Consider the following 18,052-nt stretch of genomic DNA (forward strand, 5'->3'; position numbering starts at 1 on the left):
CATTATTACTGTTACTGTAACCAGCCAGAATATGGAGGTTAAGAATATATGCCAGAGTTCCCATAGTGGCTCAGCGGAAAGGAATCCAGCTAGGAACCTTGAGATGGCGGATTCAATCCCTGGCCCCACTCAATGAGTTAAGGATCTGTTGTTGCTGTGAGCTGTAGTGTAGGTCATAGACGCGGATAGAATCCTGTGTTGCTGTGGCTGTGGTGTAGGCCAGCAGCTGTAGCTCTGATTCGACCCCTAGCCTGGAACCTCCATATGCCGCACCCGTGGCCCTACGAAGCAAAAAAAAAAAAAAAAAAAAAATGCTAAGAGTTAAATAAATGAGTTCATTCAGAAAAGACAAAAGTTCAAGAAAGCCAAGGCAGCAGCGGGAGGGAAACTGAGTTCTGGACACTAAAAGTGCTTCTCATGCCGTTTCCTGCATTCAAAGTATGTCTCCTTCAACAGTTTGCACCCGGACAAGTGAAGCGGGGACAAGGAACAGATCTGTGGGATAATCCCAGGTTCTCTAAAGGCCGAGGTGGGAGCAGGGAAGCAGCCTCGCCACTGGCCGGTAGGAAGGGGAGGGATGTCCTTAACCTCCGCCTCTTCCCACGGCGCATGCTGATGACGTTGCTCAGCGCGCCAGGATTCGAGGAGCTCAGGGACTGCGAGAGCTGTTGCCACGTGCGTATGGCTTGCGCGCGCTCACCCGAATGCCCTTGCATGCTGCACTCTGTAGCCATCCACCCCAAGCCTGAACCCGGCAGCTGCAGGATCCCCGCCAGGCAGAGCTGCGCCCAGCGGGGACTTGCGTTCCTTCTGTAGTGCATGTGTCCTTTCGCGTTTGTTGGACGTCGGGTAGGGGAGACCGCACATAAACTTAACCATCCTCTAATCATTTGAGTCCTGGACACTAAAAGTGCTTCTCATCCCGTTTCCTGCATTCAAAGTGTGTCTGTTGGCTGGAGTTCCCGTGTGACTCAGCGAGTTAAGGATCCGGCGTTGTCTGCAGTGGCTTGGGTCGCTGCTGTTGGGCGGGTTCGATCCCTTGCCCGGGAACTTTCCAGGGTGGGGGGGATCTGTCGCCCGCCTATTCTGTGTCAGGCACCATGCTAGTAGTTGGGGAGACAGCCCAGATGTAGATCCTGTCATTGTGCTCTTGGAGCTTCTATGCCACTGGGAATGATAAACGAGAATTGACTGGTTTAATGAACAAAACGAGGGAGTTCCCGTCGTGGTACAGCGGAAACGAATCCTACTGGGAACCACGAGGTAGCGGGTTCCATTCCTGGCCTCTCTCAGTGAGTTAAGGATCGGGCGTTGCCTTGAGCTGTGGTGTAGGCCAGCAGCTATAGCTCCGATTAGACCCCTAGACTGGGAACCTCCATATGCCGCGGGTGCGGCCCTAAAAAGACAAAAATAAATAAATAAACAAAATGATTTTGGAATGTAATAGTTCCTGTGAAGGAATTATGGTATGGAGGACAACTGCGAGGCGCCTAACTTTTAAAAGGGTGGTAAGCATGGGATGGTGACCGCTGAGAGGGAAATCAAGATCTGGCAGGAGCACCGTTGCTGAGATGAGGCTTGGCCTGAAACTTGTCAGTCAACAAGTTTTAGATTTTTTGGTTTTTCAGCCCCCGGTATTGTTCTGAGCCTTGGTAACCCAAAAAACAGCATGGTTCCTGCCCACTTGGAGATTCTGTTCTAGTGGGGAAAATAAAGCTAACAATAAAGTGTCAGATAGTGATTTAAGTACTGTTTGGGAAATTAATATAAGGCCATGTCATAGTGGCCACTTATAGAGTGTTTAGTCAAGGAAGTTCTCTTCAAGAAGATGAACGTACCTGAAATCTAAATAACAAGCAAAAGGTAGCCATGAAAATATCAGGGTGAGAAAAATGCCTTTTGGAATGAGCTTGGCAAATCAGAATGATAGAAAAGAAGCCAGGGTGGTTGGTGCTTTGTGGGTGAGAAAGATGGGCCGTGAAATTGGGTCGGAGAGGTAGGCAACGGCCAGATCACATAAGACAGGTTACTGAGTTGAAATGTTATATCAGGTGTGATAAGAAGCTATGATCTCATTTATGCTAACCTGTGGCAAGTGGAATAGAATCAGGGGTACTGGTCAGGAGGGCTACTGATGCACTAGTCCAAGTGAGTACTGATACTGACTTGAACTACAGTGATGGTAGCGGAGAGGAAAGGACATGGACAGATTTGGGATATGTTTGGAAATAGGTTCACTGGTGGATTGGGCATAGAGAGGGCTCAGGGAAAGAAGAATTAAGGTTGACTGCTGTGTTTTTGGCATGAGCAACAGATTGGGTGATGGTGTTAGCTGAGGTGGGCAAGACGGGGGAACAGCAGGTCTGAAGAAACGAGAAATCAAAATGTCTTATTTTGGCCCAAACAGGCTATCCTCTGTGATTATAAGACATCTATGTGGCAATGTCACTTAAGCATTTGGATGTTGGAGTTCAGGGAGAATCAGAGTTGAATAAAGTTTTGGAATCTGGGGGCAGATTATTAACTTGAATCATATGAAATTGCTATTTTTGGTCAAAAATGGCTGAATGCTGGCAGTTTTGTTGGTACAGTCTAATAGATGGTATTTAAAGCCACAGGTCTGGATGAAATTGCTTAGGAAGAGCATTAAGAGGGAAGAGAACAAAGGGCAGGGCCTTGGGTACCCATTGTTTAGAGGTGGAGCCCAAGAGTGGGTAGAGCCACCATGGGTGATTGAGAAGGAACAACCAGAAGGTAGAGGAATATCAGGAGAGCGATGTCACCACACCAAGAGAGGAGGGTGTTTGAAAAAGCAGGGAATGAGTAAGTCAAATGCTGCTGAGAGGTTGAATAAGATAAGAACTTAAGTGACCTCTAGATTGTTGCACTCTTTGGTGACCGTGACACAAGAAATCAGCCTTGCGTAAGTTAGATTTGAGGTGCCTGTGAGTTGTCCAAATGAAGAAGTGAAGCGGTGAGCTTCCTGTCCTCCCACTTCCTTGGGAAGAGGCTGTGGGTGTGATCAGAGCTGAACGACTGTGCGGATCAGAAGCCTTCAGCTCCGCTAGGAGGAGCTAGGTGTCCCTGAGCACTGGGGCAGCAAGGAGGCCTCCCAGCGTTGCTGAGACCCCTACTTACCTTGAATGGGAAGGCTTTGGAGACAGTGGGACAAAAGAATGGTAAGGAAGCCAGGCAGGGGTTAGCAAGTAAAGCCAGGGTCCTCTGGAGAAGCATTGGGACCAGAAGTTGAAAAGTTATTGGGGAGTTCCCGCCGTGGCGCAGTGGTTAACGAATCTGACTAGGAACCATGAGGTTGCGGGTTCGGTCCCTGCCCTTGCTCAGTGGGTTAACGATCCGGCGTTGCCATGAGCTGTGGTGTAGGTCGCAGACATGGCTCGGACCCTGCGTTGCTGTGGCTCTGCTGTAGGCTGGTGGCTACAGCTCTGATTCGACCCCTAGCCTGGGAACCTCCATATGCCGCGGGAGCGGCCCAAGAAAAGGCAAAAAGACAAAAAAAAAAAAAGTAATTGGGAGTTCTCGTCGTGGCTCAGTGGTTAAGGAACCTGACTAGGAACCATAAGGTTGCGGGTTTGGTCCCTGCCCTTGCTCAGTGGGTTAAGGACCCGGCGTTGCCACGAGCTATGGTGTAGGTCGCAGATGGAACCCAGATCTGGTGTTGATATGGCTGTGCTATAGGTCTGCAGCTACAGCTCCAATTCAGCCCCAGCCTGGGAACCTCCATATGCTGTGGGTGCGGCCCTAAAAAGAAAGGAAGAAAGAAAGAAAATTGGGGATAGTTGTGGAGGGCTAAAGGCTTTGGATTTACCTTGAGCAGAAACATATTTTGAAACACCGAGGTAGAGGAACTATCATTTGACTTCACTGGCCAGCCCAGTCCAGCTCATCCTCTGGATTTAGGCTTAGAAGCCATTTCCCCCAGGAAGTCTTTCCCACTCCTAAAGTACTAGGTTAGTACTCATAGTCCCTTGGCCTTACCCACCCTGGACTGGAAGTATTTGGATACATGGTACCCTAGAACGCCCCCACCTACTACGCCCACCCATCCCTAATGCCGCCAAAGCCTCAGCTGTCCTTGAAACTTGAAATCAATTCAACAGATAGGCTGTAGTTAAAATTATTTTTCAGGAACCTAAAGCCTCTCTCCAGCGAGGGACAACTGCAGAGATGTCCTCAGTCCTTCACTTCTTTGTGCGTCCCTCTGGCCACGAGGGGGCAGCCTCTGCATACACACAAAGGAAGCTGCGAGGGGAACTGCCAGCGCTGCAGGGTATCAAGACTGAGCTGTGCTACAACGTGAACTGGACAGGTTGGGCAAGTTACCAGATTCTTGGGAGAGGTACCAAATGCCGGTGGGAGTGTCTCAAGGTGTCCTTGCCCTCTCTCCCCGCAGCTGAGTCCTTCCCAAGCGCCGAGGAGTTGAAGAAACTGACCTGGCTGTTTGGCTGCCCCTTGTTACTGGACGATGTTGCTCAGGAGTCCTGGCTCCTTCCCGGCTCCAATGACCTGCTGCTGGAGGTCGGGCCCAGGCATGTGGCTCTCACCCTCGGGCAACTCCATGGACCAGAGCACATCAGCCCTTCCAAACACACTGCCACCTCCTCTACTCTCATTCTTCTTCCTCCTCTTGTGATCCTCGGGAAATTTGTTTTCCTTTCGTGCTACTCCCTGCCTAGAAAGCTGTGCCCCTGCCTTCCCCTTGTGAGAGGATATCATTGAAGACTGAGCCAGCTCCCAGACATGTTCTGAAAATATATTAGGCTGCCTTCTAAGAAGTTGAAATTGAAGCATTTTGATGCTACAAGAACAGTTATGCTCTATGGAGCTCCCTCTGTGGTGCAACCGGATCGGTGGCATCTTGGGAGCGCTGGGGTGCGGGTTCGATCCCCAGCCTGGCACAGTGGGTTGAAGATCCAGCATTGCCAGAGCTGCAGCTTAGGTCAGGGCAGCCAAAAAGAAGAGGAGGGGGGAAAAAAGTTATGTTTTAATCTGAATGATCTTTGAAAGCTAGCTTTGGTGCTTCGGTCTGAGGTTGGAGGCTGGTGGTGGCTGGTGGGGGAACCGGTAGAGGTGGAAGACTGGCGGGACAGCAGTGGGCAAGATCTGCCTTCCCCCTGGTGTCCTGACCATCTGTCCTAACCATTCCCCACAGACTGAACATCTCCACCCCAACATCCACCAACATTGTGTCAGTGTGCCGGGTCGCGGGGCTGGGGGCCGTGGACCGCGTGGAGACCACCCGGCGCTACCTGCTCTCGGTGAGGCAGCAGGCATCCGGGTGGGGATGCGCAGGAGGAAGTGGGCCGAGAGATTGGGTCCTAAACGCTAAGGAAATGATGAGAAGCAGGGGGCGGAGTTCCTGGTTTGAGGCCCGCCCTGTTTGCAGGTTGTTCACTGCCCGAGGCCACCCGGTCGAGGAGTGACCAGGACAGAAGCCGAGCCTGTGCTCCCCTTACTAATCTGTGTGTGCTTGGAAGGGGCATCTTTTTTTAATCTGACCAAAGGCGCCATGAGGACCGGGAGTGGACCATTGTGTCCACTCCTCACCTCTGCCCCCTTGTCCTCTGTGTGTGTCTGCACCCCTAGTTTGCCCACCCCCCTTCAGCTGAGATGGAGGCCATGGCTCTGGCCACCCTGCATGACCGGATGACGGAGCAGCACTTCCCCCGTCCCATCCAGAGCTTCTCCCTTGGGTGCGTCCCAGCACCCCTCAGCGGCCCGATCGACATACTGGCCGAGGGCCGGTCTGCCCTGGAGAAAGCCAACCAGGAGCTCGGTGAGCGGCGGGCCCCGGAGCAAGGCCCAGGCTAGGCTAGCAGGGATGCTGTCTCACCATCAGCTCTTCCGGGGTTTGCCTCCTAGGTCTGGCCCTAGACTCCTGGGACCTGGATTTCTACACCAAGCGCTTCCAGGAGCTGCAGCGGAACCCTAGCATCGTGGAGGCCTTCGACTTGGCTCAGTCTAATAGGTGAGGACGGAAGGGGCCTTCGACTTGGCTCAGTCTAATAGGTGAGGACGGAAGGACACCTTCCGATGTCTGAGCCCGTGGAGGTTGGAAGGGAAGGCCACAGGGGCTCTCCATGGCTCTCTCTTGGCCCAGGGCTCCCCCCTCCGCCCCGAGTCTTTTGGAGTTCCCGGGCTCCCCATCCACCCAGCAGTCTGCATTCACGTCTTGGTTTTATCTTCGCTTTGGATCTGCACCATCCACAGACTGTTGGCAGAATATGCCTTTGGGGGATCTTTTTTGACCTGTGATCTAAGCACGAGTTGGCTGTAACGCTGCTGTTCATGCTGGTGAGAAGACACAGCAAGGCCTGAGAAATGACCCCTGTTTCCACCCTGCCTTCCTGTCCCCACGGCACCTCCCCTTGCAGTGAGCACAGCCGACACTGGTTCTTCAAGGGCCGACTCCACGTGGATGGGCAGGAGCTGGCCACCTCGCTGCTTGAGGCCATCATGAGCACCCAGGCCTCCTCGAACCCCAACAACATCCTCAAGTTCTGTGACAACAGCAGGTGGGCTGGGCCCTAGGCTGGGATGACTTCAGACTCGGGGGGATGGGAGTCCCCAGGCTCTGGAGGGGTGGTAAGCACAGATCCCAGGAAGGAAGTGAGGTCCAGAACGGATGTGTCCACAGCGCAATCCAGGGGAAAGAAGTCCGATTCCTGCGGCCTGAGGACCCCACACGGCCAAGCCGCTTCCAGCAGCGTCAGGGACTGAGACATGTTGTCTTCACAGCAGAGACCCACAACTTCCCCACAGGTGAGCTGAGTCCCCCGCGGGGAGAGGCCGCAGGTACACCTAGGGGCCAGCAGGTAGGCTGCGGGTCCTTGTTTTCAGTGGGGTGTTGGAGATGGAGTTTGCCTCTTTGGGACCCACACGTCTCCCTGCTCTCTTCACAGGAGTAGCCCCCTTCAGCGGTGCAACCACTGGCACAGGGGGCCGGATCCGCGACGTCCAGTGTACAGGCCGCGGGGCGCACGTGGTGGCTGGCACTGCTGGCTATTGCTTTGGAAACCTGCACGTCCCAGGTCCCATTTCTCCCCCTGCTACCTCTCTCCCCGTCCAGATTCTTTGCCCCAGCAGGCCCCGAACACCCTTATCTCTTAGGTCAAAGGGTCATCGTGGGTACCTTTTCTTGGGAGGGAGGACTCTAGAGTAGTTGGCCTTTTGCCAGTGGTGGTCATGTGGACAGTAGGCCAGGGTCCCCCACCTTCTTTGCAGAACCTCAGTTTTCTTTATAAACTACTATCTACTCAGCAACAAAATGTGATATTAGCTTGGACTTAGGCCCCTCAGCTGCCCCCAGAATCAAATTTCTTAGAAAGCATTGAATACTCTGGTCCCGGGAGTGAGAGGGAAGGCTGGTGTGGGAGGTGGGGAGCAAGACCAATGCTTTATTGGCAGCTCTGCACCTCCTAAAATAGGATTTCCTATGATGGGACATTCCACCTGCCCAGGTGGGCCTTGGTGGCTTGGACTCTTCCTGAAGGAGTCTGGTTCCTCTGTCCTCCGTCCTCACAGTCCCTTCAACTTCCTCCCTCCTGCCCAGGTTACAGCCTGCCCTGGGAGGATCCAAGCTTCCTGTATCCGGGGAACTTTGCCCGACCCCTGGAGATTGCCATCGAGGCCAGTAATGGGGCTTCTGACTACGGCAACAAGTTTGGGGAGCCGGTGCTGGCTGGTGAGGCTTAGGGGACGGGCCACAATAGACACGGATGATAGTTCCGGTGGTGGGGTGGGGGGGGCGGTGACTCAGTGTCCTCAAGGAGTCTGGGTCCTTAGACCCTGTCCCCTCTCCCCGTATCCTCTGTGCTCCAGGCTTTGCCCGCTCCTTCGGCCTCCAGCTCCCAGATGGCCAGCGGCGTGAGTGGATCAAGCCCATCATGTTTAGTGGAGGCATCGGGTGCATGGAAGCTGAACACATGAGCAAGGAGCCCCCAGAACCAGGTAAGAGCCTGGCACCTCTCCAGATTCCCCCCGACTTTCTCTCCAGCACTTGGCATTTGGAGGAGAATTTAGAAGATACTTTAGTGGTTTATTTATTTTCTTTAGTGGCCAGATCCTTGAGCCCACTGCACCAGGCCAGGGATCAACCCCTCAACCTGAGCTGCTGCAGTTGGATTCTTAACCCACTGTGCCACAGTGGGAACCTCTTTAGTGGTTTGTCTTTAATCTCCCAGCTCATGTCTCTTCTTCCTAGTCTGGGTTTTCAAGACAGGGTGAGGCTTTCTGCCAGTGGGGCGGGCTCAGTGTGTGTGGCCTCAATCTCTTCCTGGGTTGACTTATGCGTGGTAGGGACCCACCCTACTAAGTCAAGGCAGCCAGTGTTTATCCAAGACCTGCTTTTATCTGCGAACTCAATTCAGTCTCTCAAACAATGAGCGCCCATCTGGTGCTGGGCACCGTGCTAGGAGCAGTGGTGGAGTCAAGATAGCAGCCAGGGACCATTCATTGGATGAGTGAGCAGTCACATGGTTCAGAATTTAAAAGGTGAAGAAAGGTTATGCAGTGAAAACTCCCCTTCTCTGACCACCAGCCACCCAGTTTCCCTCCCTGAAGGTAACCGGTGTTAATCGCTTACTTTTGTATCCTACCAGAGCTATTTCCTATATACGCAAACCCATGTGTGTTTTTGCCACCCCTCCCCCTTGCATTTGGCCTTGCCTGTGGCATGCAGAATTTCCCAGGCCAGGGATCGAACCTACACCACAGCAGTGACCAGAGCCACGGCAGTGACAATGTCAGATCCTTAACCTGCCAAGCCACTAGGGAACTCCTTTGCCCCCCTTTTTTTAAAACAAATAGCATATGTGCTTTTTTTTTTTGCTTTTCAGGGTTGCACCTGCAGCATATGGAAGTTCTTAGGCTAGGGGTGAATCAGAGTTGTAGCTGCTGGCCTACACCAGCAGATCCAAGCCACGTCTGTGACCTACACCACAACTGCAGTGGCTACAGCTCTGATTTGACCCCTAGCCTGGGAACCTCCATATGCTGTGGGGGAGGCCTAAAAAGACCATAAAAAAAAAAAAAGGAAAAGAAATAAACAGGAGTTCCCACTGTGGCTCAGCAGAGAATGAACCTGACTAACATCCATGAGGACGCAGTTTCGATCCCTGGCCTCGCCCAGTGGGTTAAAGATCTGGTGTTGCCATGGCCTGTGGTGTAGGTTGCGGACTAAATGAAGTATACAGGTCAGTGGTTTTAGTATGTAAACCAAGTTGTGCATTAGTTGCCACTGATTCCAGAACATTTTCATCACCCCAGCAAGAAACCCTGTGCACACGAGCAGTCACTCCCCCATGTCCCCTCTCTCCCTCAGCCTCTGGCAACCGATAATCTACTTTCTGTCTCCATGGGTTTGCCTGCTATAAATGGTATCACACAATATATGGCCTTTTTTCTTCGGTCTTTTTCTAGGGCCTCACCCACGGCATATGAAGGTTCCCAGGCTAGGGGTCTAATTAGAGCTACAGCCGCCAGTCTATGCCCGAGCCACAGCAGCCCGGGATCCGAGCCGCATCTTCGACCTACACCACAGGTCACGGCAATGCCAGATCCTCAACCCATTGATGGAGGCCAAGGATCGGACCTGCAACCTCATGGTTCCTAGTCGGATTTGTTAACCATTGAGCCACAATGGGAACTCCCAATCCATGGCCTTTTGTGTTTGGCTTCTTTCACTTTGCATGATGTCCTTATGGCTGAATGACACTCCGTCCTGTAGACACGTCACTTTTGTTTATCTGTCCCTCAGTTGACAGATATTTGGGTTGTTTCTGCTGTCCACCTGTTGTGAATAATGCTGTGATAAACATTTGTGTGTAAGTTTTTCTGTGTCCTTTTGTTAAAGAACATAAATAATGCCACAGGGTTTAATTTTTTTTTTTAATGATTTCTGTTTTTTCCACTGTAGCTGATTTACAGTGTCCTATCAATTTTCTACTGTACAGCAAATGACTTAGTCACACGTACATATGTACATTCTTTTTCTCACATTATCATGCTCCACCATAAGTGACTAGATGTAGTTCCCAGTGCTGTACAGCAGGATCTCATGGCTTATCCATTCCAAACACAATAGTTTGTGTCTATTAACCCCAGATTCCCAGTCCATCCCACTCCCTCTCCCTCCCCCTCCCTTCTTGGCAACCACAAGTCTGTTCTCCATGTCCATAATTTTCTTTTCTGTGGAAAGGTTCATTTGTGCTGTATATTAGATTCCAGATACATGTAATATTATATGATGTGTGTCTTTCTCTTTCTGACTTACTTTCACTTAGTATGAGTGTCTCTGGTTTCATCCATGTTGCTGCAAATGGCATTGTTTTGTTCTTTTTTATGGCTGAGTAGTATTCCATTGTGTATATATACCACACCTTCTTAATCCATTCATCTGTTGATGGCCTTTAGGTTGTTTCCATGTCTTAGCTATTGTGAATAGTGCTGCAGTGAACATACGGGTGCATGTGTCTTTTTCAAGGAAACTGTTTAATTTTGTACACAGGTGATTTTGTGCCTGTGCGAACAAACTTGGAGGGTAAATTTCTTGAAGTCTATTTACCCAGTCAGAGAGTCTGTGCGTTTGTAATTTTGATTGCTCTCCTCTAATATCAGCCTCCCTTTGTTCTCACCCTGCTTTGTACTCACCCTTCTTCTGGTCACTTCCCCAGCGTTCTGATTCTGCCCTCCTTCCTGGCAGGCATGGATGTTGTGAAGGTGGGGGGTCCTGTCTACAGGATTGGAGTTGGGGGCGGGGCCGCTTCGTCTGTGCAGGTAGGTGGCACTAGTTCAGATGCAGATGCCATGTCAGCCCGGGTCCTGTGCGTGGGTGGGATGTGATCCCCACCCCCCTGAGCTGAGCTATGCCACCTGTTCCCCCAGGTACAGGGAGACAACGCCAGCGACCTGGACTTTGGGGCTGTGCAGCGGGGGGACCCAGAGATGGAACAGAAGATGAACCGCGTGATCCGAGCTTGTGTGGAGGCCCCCAGGGGAAACCCCATCTGCAGCCTCCATGACCAGGGCGCCGGTGGCAATGGTGAGAGAAGGGGCCGGGACGAGGGACCGGGGCCTGTTGGGTCTCCTGCCAGGTTTGGTTTAGGGAGAGGCATCGAGGATCTGCAACTAACCGTCCAGCTCTGCATCCCGTCCTCCACGCCTTCCATGTTCTGCACAGGCTCAGGGTTGGGGTGGGCGCTGGCAGCCTTCTGCCAGGAGATAATTGGTGGAGAGGGTGCAGCAGTGATCGGACAGGGCTGTACAGAATCGGGGCGTCCAAGGGAGGCTGGGAAAGGCCCCCTGTCTGGTGCCGACCGTGGCCAGATCAGCACCTCTCCTGGAAACCCTCTCGCCAGGCAACGTCCTGAAGGAGCTGAGCGACCCAGCTGGAGCCATCATTTACACCAGCCGCTTCCAGGTGGGTGACATCCCCACAAGTCTGGGGGTCTCCTTTCCCTGCCCGTCCCAGGTGCCGCCCCCCACCATTGGCCCCCCCACTCCCAGCAAGAACGTGAGACTTGGGAGTGCCCACCGACCCTTCCCTTTCATCCTCCCCTGTGGACGTGCAGCTGGCGGACCCAACCCTGAATGCCCTGGAAATCTGGGGGGCTGAATACCAGGAGTCAAATGCGCTTCTGCTGAGGCCCCCCGACCGGGACTTCCTGATGCATGTCAGCGCCCGGGAACGCAGCCCGGCTTGCTTTGTGGGCACCATCACCGGAGATGGGAGAGTGAGTTAGCCCAGGCAGTGGGTGGCAGATGCTGTGGGTGGGTTTGAGCTGCCTGGGTCCGGGAGGGAGAGCCATCTCGGGACCGAGACGGGAGGGGGAGGGCGGGACCCGTGGCGCACTCGTGGGGAAGAGCATGTAGGAGGTGGGGGGCGGGGGGGCGCTTCAGTAGGAGAAGCCAAGTGGGGCAGAAAGAACACTTCTGCCCTGCTTTCTAGAAGCGTTTATTCCCTGCTGGTGGTCATGGTCTCACTCCCTCTGGACGGTGTCCCTGTGGTCTGTAGATAGTGCTGGTGGATGACCGGGAGGGTCCTGTGGGAAGAGATGGCCAGGGCGATGCCCCCCCGGCCCCTCCCCCAACCCCTGTGGACCTGGACCTGGACTGGGTGCTGGGAAAGATGCCTCGGAAGGTATGTGGGACCAGGCGGGGTGGCTCTGTGTCTCCCGTCTTTGCCCTGCATGGGGGCTTTGCCCCCTGCGCGCCCAGCCCTCCCCGGGTGCTCACACCCCATTGCCGTCTGCATTGCAGGAGTTCTTCCTCCAGAGGAGTCTCCCTGTGCTGCAGCCTCTGGCCTTGCCCCCAGGGCTGAGCGTGCGCCAGGCTCTCGAGCGGGTTCTCAGGCTGCCCGCTGTGGCCAGCAAGCGCTACCTCACCAACAAGGTCCTCCCTGTACCCCGGCTGTGCCCCCTCAGCCCTCCGCTCCCTCCCCTCTGCTCACCCACCCCCGGGGGTGGCTGCGGGGGTCCGCCCGTCCCCAGGGAGAAGCGGCAAGAGCAGGGCAGCCACCTTGATGGCTTGGTCCCCTGCTGTCACCTGCCAAGTCTTGTCTGTTCTGGGTGAGCCAGGTGTCCCGCCCTCCTCTGGTCCCAGTCCCCTGGCCTCTTGTCAACGGCACCTGGTTCTGCAGGTGGACCGCTCTGTGGGCGGCTTGGTGGCACAGCAGCAGTGTGTGGGACCCCTGCAGACCCCTCTGGCCGATGTGGCAGTTGTGGCACTGAGTCACCAGGAGCTCGTAGGGGCTGCCACAGCCTTGGGAGAGCAACCAGTCAAGAGCCTGCTGGACCCCAAGGTGGCTGCCCGGCTGGCCGTGGCCGAAGCCCTCACCAACCTGGTGTTTGCTCTGGTCACCGACCTCCGGGTGAGTCCCCTTGCAGCTTCTGCCCTGGAGGCCACTGGGGACACAACTGCCTCTGCCATCCCCCTACCCCTCTGCACCACCCCCTGCACTGCTCTTCTCTAACACTGAGTCTCTGCCGCTTCCCAGGATGTGAAATGCAGTGGGAACTGGATGTGGGCAGCTAAGCTCCCAGGGGAGGGTGCGGCTCTGGCTGACGCCTGTGAGGCTATGGTGGCAGTGATGGCGGCCCTGGGTGTGGCGGTGGATGGTGGCAAGGACTCCCTCAGCATGGCTGCTCGGGTTGGCTCTGAGACCGTGCGGGCTCCTGGTGAGGTCTGGGCCACAGGGCGAGGGGCAGGCCTGCGGGCCTGGGCTGCACCTCACTCTCTACTCCTTGCCCTGCAGGGTCGCTGGTCATCTCAGCCTACGCTGTCTGTCCGGACATTACGGCCACTGTGACCCCGGACCTCAAGCATCCAGGAGGGAGAGGTATGGGTTCTCGCCTGCCTCACTGCAGTGCATATGTCCAGCCTGGTCCTTTGTTTGGGGTCTGCTTTGTGAGCGCTGGGCCCCCTCATCTCAGCCCCAGGGCTGTGCTACTTTCTGGGGTGGGGTCCGGGTGTCTCGCTCCATCCTGGGAACCTCAGGGAGCATGGCGGGGAGGGCTTCTCCTGAGCCGTCTGTCTCCCCTCACCCCTTCCTGGCTCCTCAGGCCGTCTGCTCTACGTGCCCCTGAGTCCCGGGCAGCACCGGCTGGGGGGCACAGCTCTGGCCCAGTGTTTCTCCCAGCTTGGCGAGCAGCCTCCTGACCTGGACTTTCCTGAGAACTTGGTGCGTGCCTTCAGCATCACCCAGGGGCTGCTGAAAGGTGAGCGAGGCCCCGGGGAGATGGTTCCTGTGGCTGCCGCGTGGCCGGCTTTGACCAGCTGAGCGTGTGAGAGGGGGCACAAGGGATCCCACGCCCTTCTCTCGGGTTCTCTGAGTGTGCCCTCATTGTCACACCTGCCGGGGCCACCAGGTGTGGGCCCCAGGGTAGCAGAGCACTTTTCTCCTTCCTCCAGACCGCCTGCTCAGCTCAGGCCATGATGTCAGTGACGGGGGTCTCATCACCTGCCTGCTAGAGATGGCCTTTGCCGGGAATTGTGGGATAGAGGTGGACCTCCCTGCACCTGGGGTCGATGGTGAGGAGCCTCGGGTCTAGATTTGGGGCTGGGCTGTCTGCCCCACCCTGCAGACCCCCTGTCCTATTAAAGAATGGAGGGTTCCCAGTCCCTTTTCCCCGAGTCTCATGCTGTCTTTTCTGACGACTGAACCAGGTGGCACTGCTGTCCCTGACTGCACCCCTCTGAGACCTCTCGCAGACCCTGATGCCACATCCTTGGTCCTGCTCTCCCAGGCCTCACCCAGCCCCCTGACCCCTGCCTTGGTTCCTTTAGCCGTACCCTCCCCCCCATTCCACCTCCGAGTCCCTGACAGCCCCACACCCTAGTTACCTTGATGCCCCCATTACTCTCCTAGCGCTGCCTGTGCTGTTTGCTGAGGAGCCAGGCCTGGCATTGGAGGTGCAGGAGCCAGACCTGGCCCGAGTGCTGGCACGTTACCGGGACTCTGGCCTCCACTGCCTGGAGCTGGGCTGCACGGGCGATGCCGGGCCCCATGCCATGGTGAGAGAGGGAGGAATGGCACAGAGGGCAGGCTGAGGTTCACCTCTGCCAGCCTTGGAGGGGGCCCGGGGTGGACAGCCTGGCTCTCAGCCCCTGAACCTTTTGCCCATCTCTAGGTCCGCATATCAGTGAACAGGGCTGTGGCTGTGGAGGAGCCCGTCGGGCGGCTCCGATCCCTGTGGGAGGAGACCAGTTTCCAGCTGGAGCGGCTGCAGGCGGAGCCGCAGTGTGTGGCCGAAGAAGAGCGGGGGCTGAGGGAGCGGACGGGGCCCACCTACTACCTGCCCCCCACCTTTCCCAAAGCTTCCGTGCCTCACGCGCCTGGTGAGGGGGGCTGTGCAGAGGCTTGAGCTCCCGAGCACTTGGGGGCTTGGGTGCAGGGGCTGCCCTGGCAGAGGTGTCCGAGGGCTGGGGTGGGGACGTGGAGCTCTGGCCCAAAGACACTCCTTCCCCCAGGCGGTGCCGCCCCCCGAGTTGCCATCTTCCGAGAAGAAGGCAGCAACGGAGACCGGGAGATGGCCGATGCCTTCCACCTGGCTGGGTTTGAGGTGAGCAGGGTGCCAGGCAGAGCCGGGGCTGGGCCTTGGCTGTTTGCCCTCTTAACACGTTCCTTCCCCGTCCTGCCAGGTGTGGGACGTGACCATGCAGGACCTCTGCTCTGGAGCAATTGGCCTGGACACGTTCCGGGGAGCGGCCTTCGTGGGTGGCTTCAGCTATGCCGATGTCCTGGGCTCTGCCAAAGGTGAGTGTGCGGCCTCCGCCTCCTCCCTCCCAACATCCTGTAGAGGTGCCTGAGCTCCCTTCTCCCTTGACCGAGAACGAGCCTCTCACCTCCCCAAAGCCAGCCAAGGAAGTGTGAGTGCATTCATTCTGCACCGAGCTATGCCAGCAGGAGGCCTGCTTAAGTGAGCCAGGTCGGCTGGGTGGTGCCATCCCGACCCAGGGGGCACATGCCCTGTTTGAAGCACAGCTACTACTCAGGTCTAGCAGATTGTCATTTTATGTAAAATTTTACTTTTTTTTTTTTGTCTTTTGTCTTTTTAGGGCTGCATCCATGGCATGTGGAGATTCCCAAGCTAGGGGTCTTATCAGAGCTACAGCTACTCGCCACAGCCACAGCCACACCAGATCCAAGCCGCGTTTGCGACACACCACAGCTCACGGCAACACCGGATCCTTAGCCGGCTGATTGAGGCCAGGCATCGAACCTGCCACCTCGTGGTTCCTAGTCGGATTCATTAATCACTGAGCCACGACGGGAACTCCAATCTGATCTTTTTTTGTCTTTTGAGGGCTGCACCTGAACACATGGAAGTTCCCAGGCTAGGGTTCAACTTGGAGCTGCAGCTGCTGGCCTACACCACAGCCATAGCAACACCAGATCCTTAACCCACTGAGTGAGGCCAGGGATCAAACCCGAGTCCTCGTGGATCCTAGTCAGGTTCATTACTACTGAGCCACAACAGGAACCCCCTAAAATCCTATTTTTAAGTGTCAGTTACCTAAACAAATTTTGCCTAAGCAGGAAACTCATCATGGGCTGCCTCTGGCCCAGAAGTTGGCAACATCTCTTTTAAGCAGGTAAACCTGTTTCTTCCCTGACGTTGGCCTGGAGCTCTTCGGAGGGGGAAGTTCCCCGGGGGAATGTGACAGGACCTGCTGGCACGAAAGGGCAGCCATCCCGCCTCTTTCTGGTTCTCACCCCGGCCTCTCTGTTCCCTCCTAGGGTGGGCAGCTGCTGTGACCTTTAACCCACGGGCCGGGGCTGAGCTGAGGCGCTTCCGGGAGCGGCCAGACACCTTCAGCCTGGGCGTGTGTAACGGCTGCCAGCTGCTGGCTCTGCTGGGCTGGGTGGGAGGCAGTCCCGGGGAGGAGGCAGCGGAGAGGGGCCAGGATTCCTGGCCAGCCCGGCCCGGCCTCCTGCTGCGCCACAACCTGTCGGGGCGTTATGAGTCACGCTGGGCCAGCGTGCGTGTGGGACCCGGGCCAGCCCTGATGCTGCGAGGGATGGAGGGCGCCGTGCTGCCCGTGTGGAGCGCTCACGGGGAAGGTCAGGCTCCGGGAAGGCGGGGGCGGGGTGGGGGGCCATGAAGGAGCTTTGCCCTCACGCCCCCCCCACCCCTTCCATCCCAGGTTACATGGCATTTTCCTCTCCGGAACTCCAAGCCCAGATCGAGGCCGGGGGCTTGGCTCCGCTGCACTGGGCAGACGATGATGGGAACCCCACAGAACAGTACCCCCTGAATCCCAACGGGTCCCCAGGGGGCGTGGCTGGCGTCTGCTCCCCTGACGGCCGCCACCTGGCTCTCATGCCGCACCCGGAGCGGTCTGTGCGGCCTTGGCAGTGGGCATGGCGGCCTCCTCCCTTTGACATGCTGGCCACCTCGCCCTGGCTCCAGCTCTTCGTGAATGCCCGAAAGTGGACCCAGGAAGGAGGCTGCTGAGCAGGCCAGGAGGCCGCCCTGGGCCCCATGGTTTGTGCCTGGGGTGACTGCTGCCCTCTCACCCATTCCCTTTAGAAATACCTCATATTCTTTCCAACTGTATTTTGGAGGGACAAGGACCAAAATCCCAAAAAAAGCCTCAGCTCATTTTACTAATCTGCCTGTCATTGCCTGACGCCATTGGACCTGTTTTCAGTTCTACTCTGACATGTTTTGTTCTTTGTGGGCCCGGGAAGCCCACATGGGCTGTGAGGGTTTCAGAGAAAAGAGCCTGCAGCGGGAAGTTAGGATGCAGGGGAGGACGGGGTTCCATGGCCCCCCCTCACTGTACCTTGTCACTCGTGTCACTTATCTGAGCTGTCACGTATGGCCCCCTTCCCCATCACCGGGGTTTAGAGGATGGGGGTGTACAAAACCATGCAGGTCAGGACCTAATTGTTCTCATCTGAAAACCAGCAGCAGCTTTCTGGATGCTTCTTTTTAAATGCTGCACGGTGCTGAGCATGAGCAGTCGTTGGCAGCTTTTCTGACAGGGTCTCCCTCTGTGCCATAGGACTGCCCTGGTGCTGGCCTCTGAACTCAGTTTTCCTGACTTTGACTTTGAATGTAGCAGATCGCTTCCTGACAGCAGTGGTCAGCACCCTGATGCCTCACACCGAGTAGTATTCATTCATTCATTCATTCATTCATTCCATTAACATTTGATGATTTACCATGGTGCCAAGCACTCTCACTGCTGCCAGGGAGTTTATGATCTAATAAGATTATTTTTTCTTTTCTTTCTTTTTTCTTCTTTTTCTTTTTTGCTTTTTATGGCCATACCTGTGGCATATGGAGGTTCCCAGGCTAGGGGTCTAATGGGAGCTACAGCTGCCGGCCTACGCCAGAGCCACAGCAATGCCAGATCCGAGCCACATCTGCGACCTACATCACAGCTCACAGCAACACGATCAGCTGTGGCTCAGGTTCAGTCCCTGGTCCAGAAACTTCCATATGCTGCAAGTGTGGCTATAAAAAAATAAACATGATATAAATAAAAATTAAAACAAATCCTTTCTTAAGAGTTCAGTAAGGTTCTT

At 55.4% G+C, this 18,052-nt stretch overlaps 1 protein-coding gene across 2 annotated transcripts; it reads left to right on the forward strand.

Moving 5' to 3' along the window:
* Nucleotides 1-623: 623 nt before the first annotated feature.
* PFAS (phosphoribosylformylglycinamidine synthase) lies at nt 624-17,781 on the forward strand. 2 transcript variants are annotated; one of them, XM_047758055.1, is made up of 28 exons: nt 624-675; nt 4,147-4,327; nt 4,412-4,547; nt 5,171-5,276; nt 5,605-5,794; nt 5,881-5,986; nt 6,393-6,533; nt 6,656-6,780; nt 6,921-7,049; nt 7,571-7,702; nt 7,840-7,968; nt 10,721-10,794; nt 10,903-11,059; nt 11,376-11,437; nt 11,589-11,750; nt 12,032-12,157; nt 12,277-12,408; nt 12,656-12,886; nt 13,013-13,193; nt 13,271-13,354; nt 13,578-13,733; nt 13,927-14,046; nt 14,384-14,529; nt 14,646-14,853; nt 14,986-15,077; nt 15,157-15,271; nt 16,256-16,579; nt 16,663-17,781. In XM_047758055.1, exons 2-28 carry the CDS (start codon nt 4,186-4,188, stop codon nt 16,971-16,973), a joined length of 4,017 nt encoding a protein of 1,338 aa, XP_047614011.1. In that variant the 5' UTR covers nt 624-675; nt 4,147-4,185; the 3' UTR covers nt 16,974-17,781. The 2 variants fall into 2 exon arrangements, with proteins under 2 accessions (XP_047614011.1, XP_047614012.1); XM_047758056.1 differs by lacking the exons at nt 624-675; nt 4,147-4,327; nt 4,412-4,547; ... (1 more) ...; nt 5,605-5,794; nt 5,881-5,986 and adding an exon at nt 6,009-6,027.
* Nucleotides 17,782-18,052: the final 271 nt, after the last annotated feature.

This window comes from Phacochoerus africanus, chromosome 14 (genome assembly GCF_016906955.1).
Source record: "Phacochoerus africanus isolate WHEZ1 chromosome 14, ROS_Pafr_v1, whole genome shotgun sequence".
In the NCBI taxonomy this organism is placed as follows: Eukaryota; Metazoa; Chordata; class Mammalia; order Artiodactyla; family Suidae; genus Phacochoerus; species Phacochoerus africanus.